General features: G+C 48.9%; 2 protein-coding genes across 2 annotated transcripts; both read left to right on the forward strand.

The window, feature by feature from the left end:
- Positions 1-7,405: 7,405 nt before the first annotated feature.
- LOC119448874 (uncharacterized) lies at positions 7,406-8,903 on the forward strand. The gene has a single exon (XM_037712086.2). The coding sequence runs from the start codon at positions 7,425-7,427 to the stop codon at positions 8,397-8,399; it is 975 nt and encodes a 324-aa protein (XP_037568014.2). The 5' UTR covers positions 7,406-7,424; the 3' UTR covers positions 8,400-8,903.
- Positions 8,904-10,696: 1,793 nt separating this feature from the next.
- LOC119448258 (uncharacterized) lies at positions 10,697-11,819 on the forward strand. The gene has a single exon (XM_037711665.2). It carries the CDS (start codon positions 10,791-10,793, stop codon positions 11,796-11,798), a length of 1,008 nt encoding a protein of 335 aa, XP_037567593.1. The 5' UTR covers positions 10,697-10,790; the 3' UTR covers positions 11,799-11,819.
- Positions 11,820-12,217: the final 398 nt, after the last annotated feature.

A 12,217-nucleotide genomic window follows, 5' to 3' on the forward strand; every position in this document is an offset into this window, starting at 1 on the left:
TTGTCCGCCGTGTGGCGGCTCACTAGATTTCGCTAACACTTGCATTCTCATAAGGCAGTAAGTGAACCCGTGCAATTGCCGATGCTTTCTCGTAGTTTTGTGTGAGAGGGCTACCTATATCTCTAATTAAACAGAAGGTTGCTTTTAAAGATACTGCATAACTACACCTAGCGCTTGCTAGCGCTGATTTTCCCACGCTCCTTTTTGCATTATCATCTCGTTTTTATTGCGACCCTGCATGCTTATTCGGCACATGCTTTCAATCGACATTGAATTTAAAGGCAGTAATGTTGTCGTGCGTAATGTATTCTTATCTCAGTTTCATTGCTGTAAGTCATTACTGAGTGCTTGGCGGTGGTTCCCGCTACGCCTAGTCACCTCCTTCCGACTGTCATTGCTTGAGGCCAAAGCTATCCTACGAAAAACTAGACAGCGGCATTTTTGAAGAAAATCTGCACAGTTGACCTCTTATCCAAATAATGTGTGCCCAGTAAAACATTCTTGAGGTCCACATCGACGACGTTCCGTTTTGACAGCCACTGGCAATCGTTTTGTTTTGTATATTCCAGACCCAAGTCGGCACGAGATTACAGTTTCTTTGATTTATTTTGGTCATCCGTCATTTTGGTAGCTAAAGTTACCAAAATGATACGGTATTTCCGTAGCACACTTCGAGCCGTTTGTGATGAATGTCTTGCCTTGTGTGTTGTACTAAGTACGATGTATGCAATGGCTGCTACAGCGTTAATAAGTAAAATCGAATGGCCGATTATTTCGGAGAAATGATAAATCCTCCAGCAACTCACCGCACTCGGCGCTGAAAAAAATATTCGGGCCCACGACCTAGAAGCACTCTTGTTCTTCGTGGCTTCACCTACCCGATTTGGATGTCCGAGATCTCGAATATTGCAGAAAATATTACGTGCAACGTTCAAAAAGAACCGCAGTTACAATTAGGAACGTTTCACGGAAGATAATGGAACTCCCAATTTTAGGATCAATGCATTAGTACACGCGGAATACTTGTGCCATTTTTCGATAAGGACGTCATTAGAAAAGATAACCAGCAGGCGCAGTTCATGGTTATGCTTTGCAGTTTTCAACCAATAGCGAGAATTATAAAAACTCCCATGGCGATTTAGCGCTAAATGCGAGAGAAATACCTTAGCTTTACGTAGGACCCCTTTAGGTCACAGATCCGTGATTTCAAATGCGTTCACCACATTGCTAAGTGTTGTTCTGGAGCTGCCTTTTCGAGGAGCGAAGTGCTAGTGACGAAGGTCCGGAGCAGGCCACCGCCAGTTATATATATATATATATATATATATATATATATATATTGTCACGAGCTCTCATAACAGAGGGCAGAAGCAGCGCGAATGACCACGGGGACTGTTGGTGAAGAAGGAAGACGACGTTCGGCTGGTTGCTTTTGTGCCGGGCTTGCAACACGCCAACCGTTCCTTTTCATCTGCCCTGCAGATTTAAATAAACGCTTCTCGGCGTAACATTTGGTGGAGCTGTGCTGGGTACCTCCCACGACCGACAACGGAATCGTCCGTACAAGACCTTCGGAGAAGCCGCCGCCTTGCCGGACTTTTGCCATCGGCCACCATCATGCCTAGAGAAGAAGATGCTCCCAGTACTCCATCGACAGGACCAGCTCCGATTCAACACTACCGAGAGCCACGCACGTTCTCCGCAAAAGCAGGAGAAGATGTCGATGAGTGGCTCACCCATTATGAAAGGGTAAGCCAGTACAATCATTGGAACGCCGTATCCCAACTGAAGAACGTTGTTTTCTTTTTGAGTGGCACAGCGATGGTGTGGTATGACAACCATGCGGACGCGCTAACTACCTGGGCCTGTTTCGTTGACGAGATTAAGAAGTGTTTTGGCGATTCGGATGCCAAGAAGAAACGAGCGGAATCAACGTTAGCTCAGAGGGCTCAGGTCCCTGGAGAGACTTGCACCACATTCATCGAGGAAATTCTAAAACTGTGTAAGACCGTAAACCCCCGAATGTCAGAAGAGGATAAGGTGGGACACCTTTTGAAGGGAATCGCGGAAGATGTATACAACTTCCTCATTGGGAAAGATAACTTGGAAACCGTATCAGATGTGATACGGCACTGCCGTACCTTCGAAACACTGAAGACTCGTCGAATTGCCCCGAAATTTGGACGGCTAGCTAATGTGACGACTGTAGCCAGTGTGGACACGAATCCCCCAACAGACTTATCGTCCACCATTCGGCAGATTGTCCGTGAGGAACTCCTTCGACACGAAGAACAAGCACGGTATGTGGCCCCACGTTACAGCTCCTGCGCTTTCCGAGACGCCATGTGTGCAACCCCCTCGACTCTTTGGCAGCACTCAGTAAACGCAGCGGACTTTGGCAGCTATAGAGATGGTCCACATCATGACCTGAACCAGCCGTCCTATAACGATTCTTTTGAACAAAGCCTTGATCAGCGCCCACGCAACGGTCGCTCACGACGACCAGCCACTGCCTATGACTCGCAACGACAGTATATTGGTTACTCTCAACGCACGGCCACGGCTGAACAGTGTCTTCAACATCCCGATGTTCGCCCTATGCCTGTGTGCTACAGCTGTGGCACACCAGGTCACATAGCTAGATACTGCACCCAACGTCGACCTTCAAACTATGGGCAATCGATGCCATCTGCGTGGCACAGTGGTCGTATCATGGACAACCAGCGGCCAGGGAACTCCGCTCTAGGAAGCCACTCCCGAGAAGAAAGGCCACGTACCTACACCTTAGGAAGCTACTTTGGAGAGGGAAGACCTCGTAACCGTTCGCCTGCTTCCGACCGCACCCTGACACCACCACCAGCTTTCCGAGCGTATCGATCACCATCTCCACGGCGGCGCATCCCGTCATCATCTCCGCGGCGCCGCTTCCCGTCACCCCCGCCGGAAAACTAGCCAGCGCGACCGATGGGGGTGAGGTCGCTGGAAAATATGTGCTGCCGACTGAGATACCTCCAACTGTTTTCATGCTGAAGAATAGGGTTCATGTGTGTATTGACGGTGTGTCTACCATGGCTTTAGTCGACACGGGTGCAACTGTTTCCGTCATGAGCGTGCTGTTTAAAAGTCTTCTGGGACGCAAAGTCATGTTTTGTTGGGACCAGAGCACAAGTTTTCGTGGAGTGGGTGGTGACTCATTATATCCGGTCGGAGTTTGCAATGTGGATGTGTCATTAGGTGGTCGAGTTTTTAACACTGAGTTTATTGTCCTTCCTCGTTCAACCCACGACGTGATTCTAGGGATCGACTTTTTACAGTTGTGTGGTGCAAATGTTGACTGCCGCACGGGAGAACTCAGTGTGGGCGAAAGTGCTTTATCGGTGATCTTGGAAAACTCACCCAACCAAGAGAGTGTATTTTGCGTCTCCGAGGATACCGTTGTGCCCGCTTTATCCGCGATGGGTGTTTCAGTTGTTTGTTCTACTCGCAACCCGTTTGATGCTGCAGTGGACCCTGTACATGTGAACTGCCTAAAGAAAAACGTGTTGGTTCCTCATTGCATGGTATCGGTGCTGAATGGACGCACACGACTATGGGCGATAAATTGTTCTACTGAAGCGGCGGTGCTGCCTCAAGGCTTAAAGCTGGCCACATTTCAAGAAGACTCGCCGATACCCATGGCAGTGCTTACAGAACTTCCGGACACAGCAGAAGCCAGTAACATGCGCCCTGTGGACTCAAAATTCGTCTCCATGGTCGCTAAATCGCTCAGTGACCATAAGCGCGATGCGTTGGTGGCGCTCCTTGTGAAACACTCCTCAGTATTCGACTTCACGCAGCACGACGGCCCGACATCGATCCCTGTGTCTAGAACTCGCCACCGCATCAACACAGGATCTGCTCAACCGATTCGACAAAAACCCTATCGCGTGTCGCCCGCAGAGCGCAAGATAATCAGTGAGCAAGTCGAAGAAATGCTAACCAAAGGAGTCATTCAAGAGTCATCTAGCCCTTGGGCAGCACCAGTGATATTGGTGAAAAAGAAAGATGGTACGTGGCGATTCTGTGTTGATTACCGACGCCTAAACAACGTTACCAAAAAAGACGTGTACCCGCTTCCGCGAATAGACGACGCGATCGATTGCCTTTATGCGGCCTCGTACTTCTCCTCTGTTGATCTGCGGTCAGGTTACTGGCAGATTCCTATGCACAGTGAGGATAAGGAGAAAACTGCATTTGTAACGCCCGACGGATTGTTTGAATTTAACGTCATGCCTTTCGGGCTGTGCAACGCGCCCGCAACGTTCGAACGGTTCATGGACACTGTACTGCGTGGCTTGAAATGGGAAGTTTGCATGTGTTACCTGGACGACGTTGTGATCTTCGGCCGAACATTTAGTGAGCATAACAAGCGTCTGGAGTTGGTGCTGAACTGCTTGGAGAAGGCTGGCCTGGTCCTCAATTCAAAGAAGTGTCATTTTGGGGAGCGACAAGCTATTGTGCTGGGACATCAGGTCGATAAAGAAGGCATTCGACCAGATCCACAAAAGACTGTGGCTGTAGAGGCATTTAGGGAACCTCACAGTGTCAAGCAATTGCGAAGTTTTTTAGGCTTATGCTCCTACTTTCGCCGATTCATTCCCAGATTTGCTGACGTGGCCCATCCTCTCACGCGCCTTCTCCAGAAAGGCGTTCCTTTTGAGTGGACCGCAGAGTGCGACTCATCGTTTCGTCAATTAAAGTTTCTCTTGACGTCACAGCCTATTCTTCGCCACTTCGATCCCTCAGCACCAACAGAGGTTCACACCGATGCGAGTGGTGTTGGCATTGGCGCTGTGCTTGTTCAGCGCATCGGTGAAAGCGAGCACGTGATATCGTATGCTAGCCGCTCTTTGAGTCGCTCCGAGCGCAATTATACAGTTACCGAGCAAGAGTGCTTGGCGGTCATCTTCGCGGTACAACGCTTTCGTTCATACCTCTACGGGCGCCCCTTCACAGTGGTCACGGATCATCATTCACTGTGCTGGCTTGTGAATCTGCGGGACCCTTCTGGTCGACTTGCGCGTTGGGCGCTCCGCCTACAGGAGTACGATTTTGTTGTTTCCTACAAGAGCGGTCGACGGCACGCTGATGCTGACTGTCTCTCTCGGATGCCACTGCCGACGACTGAATGCGACGCTGACAACTTCGACCAATACATTGCTTTTGTATCTCCGGAATTTCCTGATATGGGTACCTTCATATCCGAACAGCAGAAGGACAAGAGCTTGCAGCCACTCTTCGCGGCCGCACACGAGCCTTTAGAAGATAGCCGTTTTCGCCTACGTGACGGCGTCCTGTACAAGAAGAGCTACTCGACCACTGGCGCGCGCTACCTTTTAGTTGTGCCCAAGAGTCTCCGCATTCAAGTGCTATGTGCCATGCACGACGATCCCACTTCAGGTCATCTGGGATCCACACGAACACTCTACCGTGCTCAAGAACGTTTTTACTGGCCCAAGATGCGTCACGATACCGAGCGGTACGTCGCCAGTTGCACCGAATGCCAGCGTTACAAACGACCTACAAACACACCGCATGGTCGACTTCAGCCAGTTCCGCCTTCCAGCGCCCCTTTTGAACAAGTCGGCATAGATCTCCTGGGCCCCTTCCCACGATCCTCCAATGGTAATCGTTGGGTTATTGTGTGTGTAGACCACCTCACCCGTTATTGTGAGACGGCAGCGCTGACATCGGCAACAGCAACAGAAGTTTCTATTTTCTTGTTATATTCCGTTATTCTCCGACATGGGCCTCCTCGCATTATAATCAGTGATCGTGGGAGACAATTTACTGCAGACGTTGTCGAAGAGACCCTTCGTCTGTGCTCATCTAACTTCCGCCACTCGACGCCATACCATCCACAAACCAATGGTCTGGTAGAACGTACCAACCGAACGCTTGCCAACATGCTGTCGATGTATGTCGATTCCGCACATAAGAACTGGGACAGCATCCTACCTTTTGTCACCTATGCCTTCAACACCGCGAGACACGAGACCACCGGTTACTCACCGTTCTTCCTCCTTTATGCTCGTCCGCCGCGTTACACACTCGACACCATGTTTCCCTACTTCGCTCATGACAATGACTCTATTACCAAGGTCCTCTGTCGAGCAGAAGAGGCGCGACGCATTGCTCGGCTACGCACCTTGGCCTCGCAGGACCGGTCAAAGATCCGCTACGATGGTCGGCGCCTACATGTATATTTCGATCCTGGCGACCTTGTGTGGCTCTGGACGCCTTTACGGAAGCGCGGCTTGTGCCAGAAGTTCTTGGCCCACTATGTTGGGCCCTACGTTATACTTGAACGCCTCAGCGAGGTCAACTATCGAATTGCACGCCTCACGAGCACTGGACGACACTCGGCCAAAACCGAAGTCACTCACGTTGCCCGCCTGAAGCCTTGCAATTCACGAACGACTGACTGACTTGCCCGGCGGGCTTCGTCTGCCAACGGGGAAATGTCACGAGCTCTCATAACAGAGGGCAGAAGCAGCGCGAATGACCACGGGGACTGTTGGTGAAGAAGGAAGACGACGTTCGGCTGGTTGCTTTTGTGCCGGGCTTGCAACACGCCAACCGTTCCTTTTCATCTGCCCTGCAGATTTAAATAAACGCTTCTCGGCGTAACAATATATATATGTGTGTGTGTGTGTGTGTGTGTGTGTGTGTGTGTGTGTGTGTGTGTGTGTCGTGTTTCTTCTGGACGATGCGCGCGGGCGCCTAGACGAAGAAGACGAACTCCTCTGGGCTCTCGAGCTAACGGCTGATCTGGCCAGCGCTGCAGCTATCTTTTGCAAATATACTTGTAAATAGTCTCCAGTACCTAATTCTTCGTTCGCGTAACATTTTCATGGAGCGTGCCGTTCCCCGTCCTCGCCACGGAGCTCCGCAACGGCCACACCGTCCAGCTTTCCACCATGGCTCCCGGTGGCAACACTACATTTGCTAGTAGGTACAGCGTTGGACCGCTGGCGCCACGCTGCGCCGCTCGCGCGTACCGCGTTTCTAGGTCGTTTCTTTCGCCGAGGGCGCTCGAAAGCAATCATATGGTTCGCATGAGTGCAACCCTTCGAAGCGTGGCTCTATGGCTGAGAAGCCATACAGGGAAGAAGAAGAAGAAGCCGGTTCGAATGGCCACGTCTGCGATGAGCTCTGCTGGAAACAGCGCATCGGCCCTTGGCCGAGGATTCCACCCCCCGTCAACTACTGATTCCGGTAATTATAAGGTCGTTCTCCCTCGTCTACCAACTGACAATACCGTTCTCAACTCAGTTTTCCTGCATGCTGACCTGGCAGGGCGGCCATATCGTGCCCCAGACTTTCGCGTTGCACTCCTTTCAGTTCTGAATGCAGCTGATATCCTCGGTGCTGGACAGTACCAGATGAGCCATTTGTGGCTAGTAACATGCGTTAATAGCATCGCGAAACAGAAACTTGTCGACAAAGGCGAGCTGCTGGTGAAGGGCCTCAAGTGCCTTGTCATAGACCCAGAATGCAAAAATATCAAGATGAAGCTTCTTTGGCTTCCCCCACACCTGGAACAGAGACGGATTGTTGAAGCGCTAGAACCTTATGGAACAGTGCAGTCTATCACGAGAGAAATGTGGCGGTGTGACGGCATGGAGGGCTGGCAAATGACTAATCGCGACGTGGCGTTTACACTGAAGGACGGAGTCTCTGCAAGTAATCTGCCTCACCTATTGAGCATATACGGGCACCAGTGCCTCATCTTGGTTCCTGGCCGACCACCACTTTGCCTACGGTGCAACAGAGTCGGGCATATCCGGCGACAATGTAGGACACCACGCTGCAGCAACTGTCACCGCTACGGTCACATTGCAGATGCATGCATCGGAACCTACGCTGACAAGCTTCGTGGAAACAGACCAGCTGAGGATGAGACCATCACCGATCATCTAATGGATGTGAGCGAGGTTGTGGATGCGACCGGTGAAACACCCGCTGAAGCTCATCGACAGGAAGAGACAAAGCCTTCATCGGCTGACGATAGCCTTAGCCCGAAGCCTGCCGCTGTGGAGGATACTAAGTTGCCTGACGACGAACCAACTATGTCATGGGCAGAATTGCCACCAGTTCAAGACCGCCCGCCATCAGTGGAATCTGGATTGATGTGTGAGGCTACTAAGAAGCGTCCAGCGCCAGCTGACAACCCATCGTCCGTGGGAAAGGAGGCCCGGGTTCCCAAAGTGTCGAAGTTGACAAAACCACTCCGAGGAACGCCTGCACCCACAGATGTCTCTTGTGTTGAAGTGCAGCAAAAGGTCGCCAGCGCATCCCCTCCTCAAGACGGGAGTGATGCTCCCCTAGAGCAGCGTGTGAACGCTGCACCAACATAGGTAATCATGGCGGGCGCTCTTCCCTTCCACTTTGGTACTTTAAATGTCCGTGGCTTACGCAGTAAGCGACGGCAAGTTCAACTCCTTCGTTTGCTACGCAATACGAAATTAGATATTGCTGCTATCCAAGAAACAAAGATTGAATCCGATGAAAACACAGAAGTAGCTCTAACTCCATTTCTATCTGACTATAATGTTTGTGTAAGCCATGCAATAGGAGTTTCCGCTGGTTGTATGTTATTCGTTAGAAGACATTTACAATGTGATGTGCTGCATTTGTTTACAGATAGGGAAGGGCGCCTAATATGGTGTGATATTGATATCAGTGGTATTAGCTTTAGATTTGTGTGTGTTTATGCCCCGAACAAGCTACGTGAACGAGAGTGTTTCTTTTTATCTCTAGAACATCATTTGTCTACTGATCGTGCATTGGTCCTTTTTGGGGACTTCAATTGTGTATGTAATGCGCAAGATCGTGCGTCATTGAGGCTGAGACGTGATCCAAGTAGTGATGTGTTGCAACGCCTGATGTGTGATTATCAGCTTGTGGACATTGGGGAACATGAAAAAGCAGGGTGTCGCTACACGCATTTCCAAGGTATCTTGCATGCAAGGCTTGATCGAATTTACGTTTTGCTTAGCGCCCTATCACTTATTCATGGTTACACTGTGCACCCTGTGTTGTTCAGTGACCATTGCCTAGTCTCAGCATCTTTCGGTAGCCGTCGATACCAAAGCCGGCGTATGTGCTGGGAGTTGTGGAAATTTAATAACCAACTCCTTTCGCGCGATTGCTTCCTAAAGCGTGTTACTGAGCTTATAGCTCATCTGTCATGTCGCAAGGACTTGCCTCTTTTTGCTGTTTGGGAATTAATCAAACAGGAAATTAAAATGGTAGCTATCGAAGAATCATCAATATTGGGCTTTGAACAAAAGAATAACTACAGAGAATTGTATAGACTTCTGAAGGAATTACATGAACTTGAATGTCTACATCCGGGTGAATATATTGATGATATTCATAACACCAAGGCGCAGTTACAGGTTTTGTACGCAGAAAAATACAGAGGTGCACTAGTGCGTGCGCGAGCGCAGCGTTTTCTAGAAGAACAGCCATGCAGTAGGTCCCTAGGTGATGAGCGCCGACATGCGCTGTCTAAACAAATCCTAGAAATAGACTATGGTGGAATAGTTGTTAATGAGCCGACCCTCATAACTCAAGCGTTTTTTGAACATTACCAAAAATTATTTCGAAGCCATAAGCCATTGGATACATGTGTGTCTGCCACCAAATTTGTATCCCTGCTGCCTCAGTTAAATCAGGACGATTATGATTATACAAACGATGACATTGATATTAATGAGATAACTGCATGCATAGATTCATTAGCGAAAGGCAAGACGCCTGGCCCGGATGGCCTTACTGCCGAATTTTATCAGTGTTTTCGTTCCCTCTTGTCCCCATTATTACTTCAGGTGTACCGTGAAGCCTTGGAGGTAGGTTACCTACCTGCCACAATGTATGAAGGGCACACTGTACTCATAGCCAAAAGCAATGATGAAACTAAATTGCAAAAAGTGGACGGATACCGGCCTATTTCCTTATGCAATGTGGATTATAAAATTTTTGCAAAAGTATTAGCTAACCGTTTACAAGTCGTGATAAGATCTGTGGTAGGTGATCATCAAACCTGTGGCATCAGAGGTCGGTCCATTCAGACCAACATTCATGTTGCGAGATCGGTGCTAGAGTGTGTAGCCGAGGGGATTGGACAGGTAGCAATGGTACAGCTAGATCTGGCTAAGGCGTTCGATAGGGTGAATCACTCGTTCCTGTTTGGTGCACTGGAGCATATAAATATCGGATCCCAGCTCCTTAAAGGTGTCAAAATATGTTATGCTAATGGCTCAACGAGGTTGATAGTGAATGGTTCTCTCTCCGATCCGATTAGGCTTTTATCATCAGTAAGACAAGGATGACCTTTGTCACCGCTTCTCTTCTGCCTGTATTTGGAGCCACTTTGTATGAGCATCCTGAAAGAAGAAAATTTCCAAGGATTTAAACTGCCGTCGAGTGAGATTCGGGTTCTTGCATATGCAGACGACGTGGCCTTCTTTTGTACTGATAAAAAGAGTGTAAAGACTGCTCTCGCAATTACAGAAGAATTTTGTGCGGCTTCTGGTGCCAGCATTAACTTTGAAAAAAGTTCAGGTTTTTGGTTTGGACTATGGGCCACAATGCCATCACATTACACAGGCATTCAATGGAAAAATGATCTGTGCTATTTAGGTGTACCTCTCTCACAGTATAGAAATAGCAACAGTCATTGGTCGGGGGAAGTAGGGAAAATACAAAGTAAAGTGAATTCATGGCGAGGGCGGAATTTGTCAATGTTCAGTCGTGCTGAAGTGTGCAACGTGTTTTTAGTTTCCCGTCTCATGTATGTGCTGCAAGTACTGCACTGCTCAAGACTTCGTATTCAGGCACTCCATCGCGTATTTGCAACATTTATTTGCAGCTCGAGTTGCGAATCCATGCGGCGCGATAATCTGTTCGTCCCTCTTGAACGAGGTGGTTTAGGATTAGTCCATCTCTTCGTCAGGCAAATTGTTTCTCGTCTGTTTTTCTTTCGAGACAGTGATCATCCCTTTTTGCGTGAAATGTTACAGTTCCGATTAGCTCATTATCTTCCTGATATAGTAGTGTCATCAGATGCCAAAGATGTCACACAGGCTCCTTGGGGCTTTCTCAAGGAGGTTGTGGATTCATTCCTTTTCTTGAAAGTTAGATTCAGCCTGGAGTACAATTTCACTGCGAGTCGAAAAGAAATTTCTGCTGCACTGGTGTATTCGATTTTCCCAGATCCTTTGTATCGTGCACCTTATTTAAATCAGCCTTATCAGGATGTACTTAGGCGGGTCCGTAAAATGTGTATACCTCCTGGAGCTAAAACATTTTTCTTTAAACTGCATACGGAAACACTTCCTGTTAAAACCTGGTTGAAGGCGAGGGGCTGCTTCGTGCCATGGTCCACGAACTGTCGACTGTGTCCACGTGCTGAAACTATAGATCACTGTTTTATAGACTGTACAGATGCTATATTTTTCTGGGACATTCTCCAACGGACGCTTAAAAAGGACATTGACATCACTCCATACGCAATTAGATTCCTACCGTTTAAGATTAGTGGCGGTCCTCCCTATGACATGTTCGTAGGACTGGGTTTGTATAGCCTATGGAGAGCTAGAATGTGTGATCGCCATGCCGAAAGCCCGCGATCTACAAGATCATTCTTTCAAGAAAGTGCAGCTTATATAAGAAGTGTGTACGCCGTGCAGGAACCTCCGCCTGACTGGATGCACTTGTTGGACGCATGTGTGTGTTTGCCCGAGTTTTAAGTGTGTAGCTATGTCCGCACTGTAATATACCTTCCACTTTATTTTCCATGCATTAAAGAAAAAAAAAAGTGGCTGTATGGCTGAGTGGCTACGGCGCTCGCTTTGGGATCGCGCGTTCGCTGGTTCGAATCCCGCCCGGGCTAGAATTTTTTTCTTTATATCACGTTTTTCTTTTTCTTTTTTTCCTCTCCATTTGCCAGCGTGGTCGTTTGAACCCCCGTGCCACGGCGGCAGCCGTGTTACCGGGCGCCGACGCGAAGCGGCGGTCGTTGGGGTGTTGCGGAGCGCAGCGTAGCAACACCCCAAATAAAAAAATACTGCTCCAGTCAGGTAGACTGCGCCCTCCCTGATAGTGAGATTATATTTGGATCATCAAAACAGTGATGCGTTTATAATACCACCGATCCCAACAGCAGGCT

The sequence above is a fragment of the Dermacentor silvarum genome, chromosome 4, assembly GCF_013339745.2.
Source record: "Dermacentor silvarum isolate Dsil-2018 chromosome 4, BIME_Dsil_1.4, whole genome shotgun sequence".
Classification (NCBI taxonomy): Eukaryota; Metazoa; Arthropoda; class Arachnida; order Ixodida; family Ixodidae; genus Dermacentor; species Dermacentor silvarum.

What these genes read in the sequence shown, in the direction of transcription:
- LOC119448874 (XM_037712086.2), top strand. Translation starts at nt 7,425, where the DNA reads ATGAGCCATTTGTGGCTAGTAACATGCGTTAATAGCATCGCGAAACAG.
- LOC119448258 (XM_037711665.2), top strand. Translation starts at nt 10,791, where the DNA reads ATGTTCAGTCGTGCTGAAGTGTGCAACGTGTTTTTAGTTTCCCGTCTC.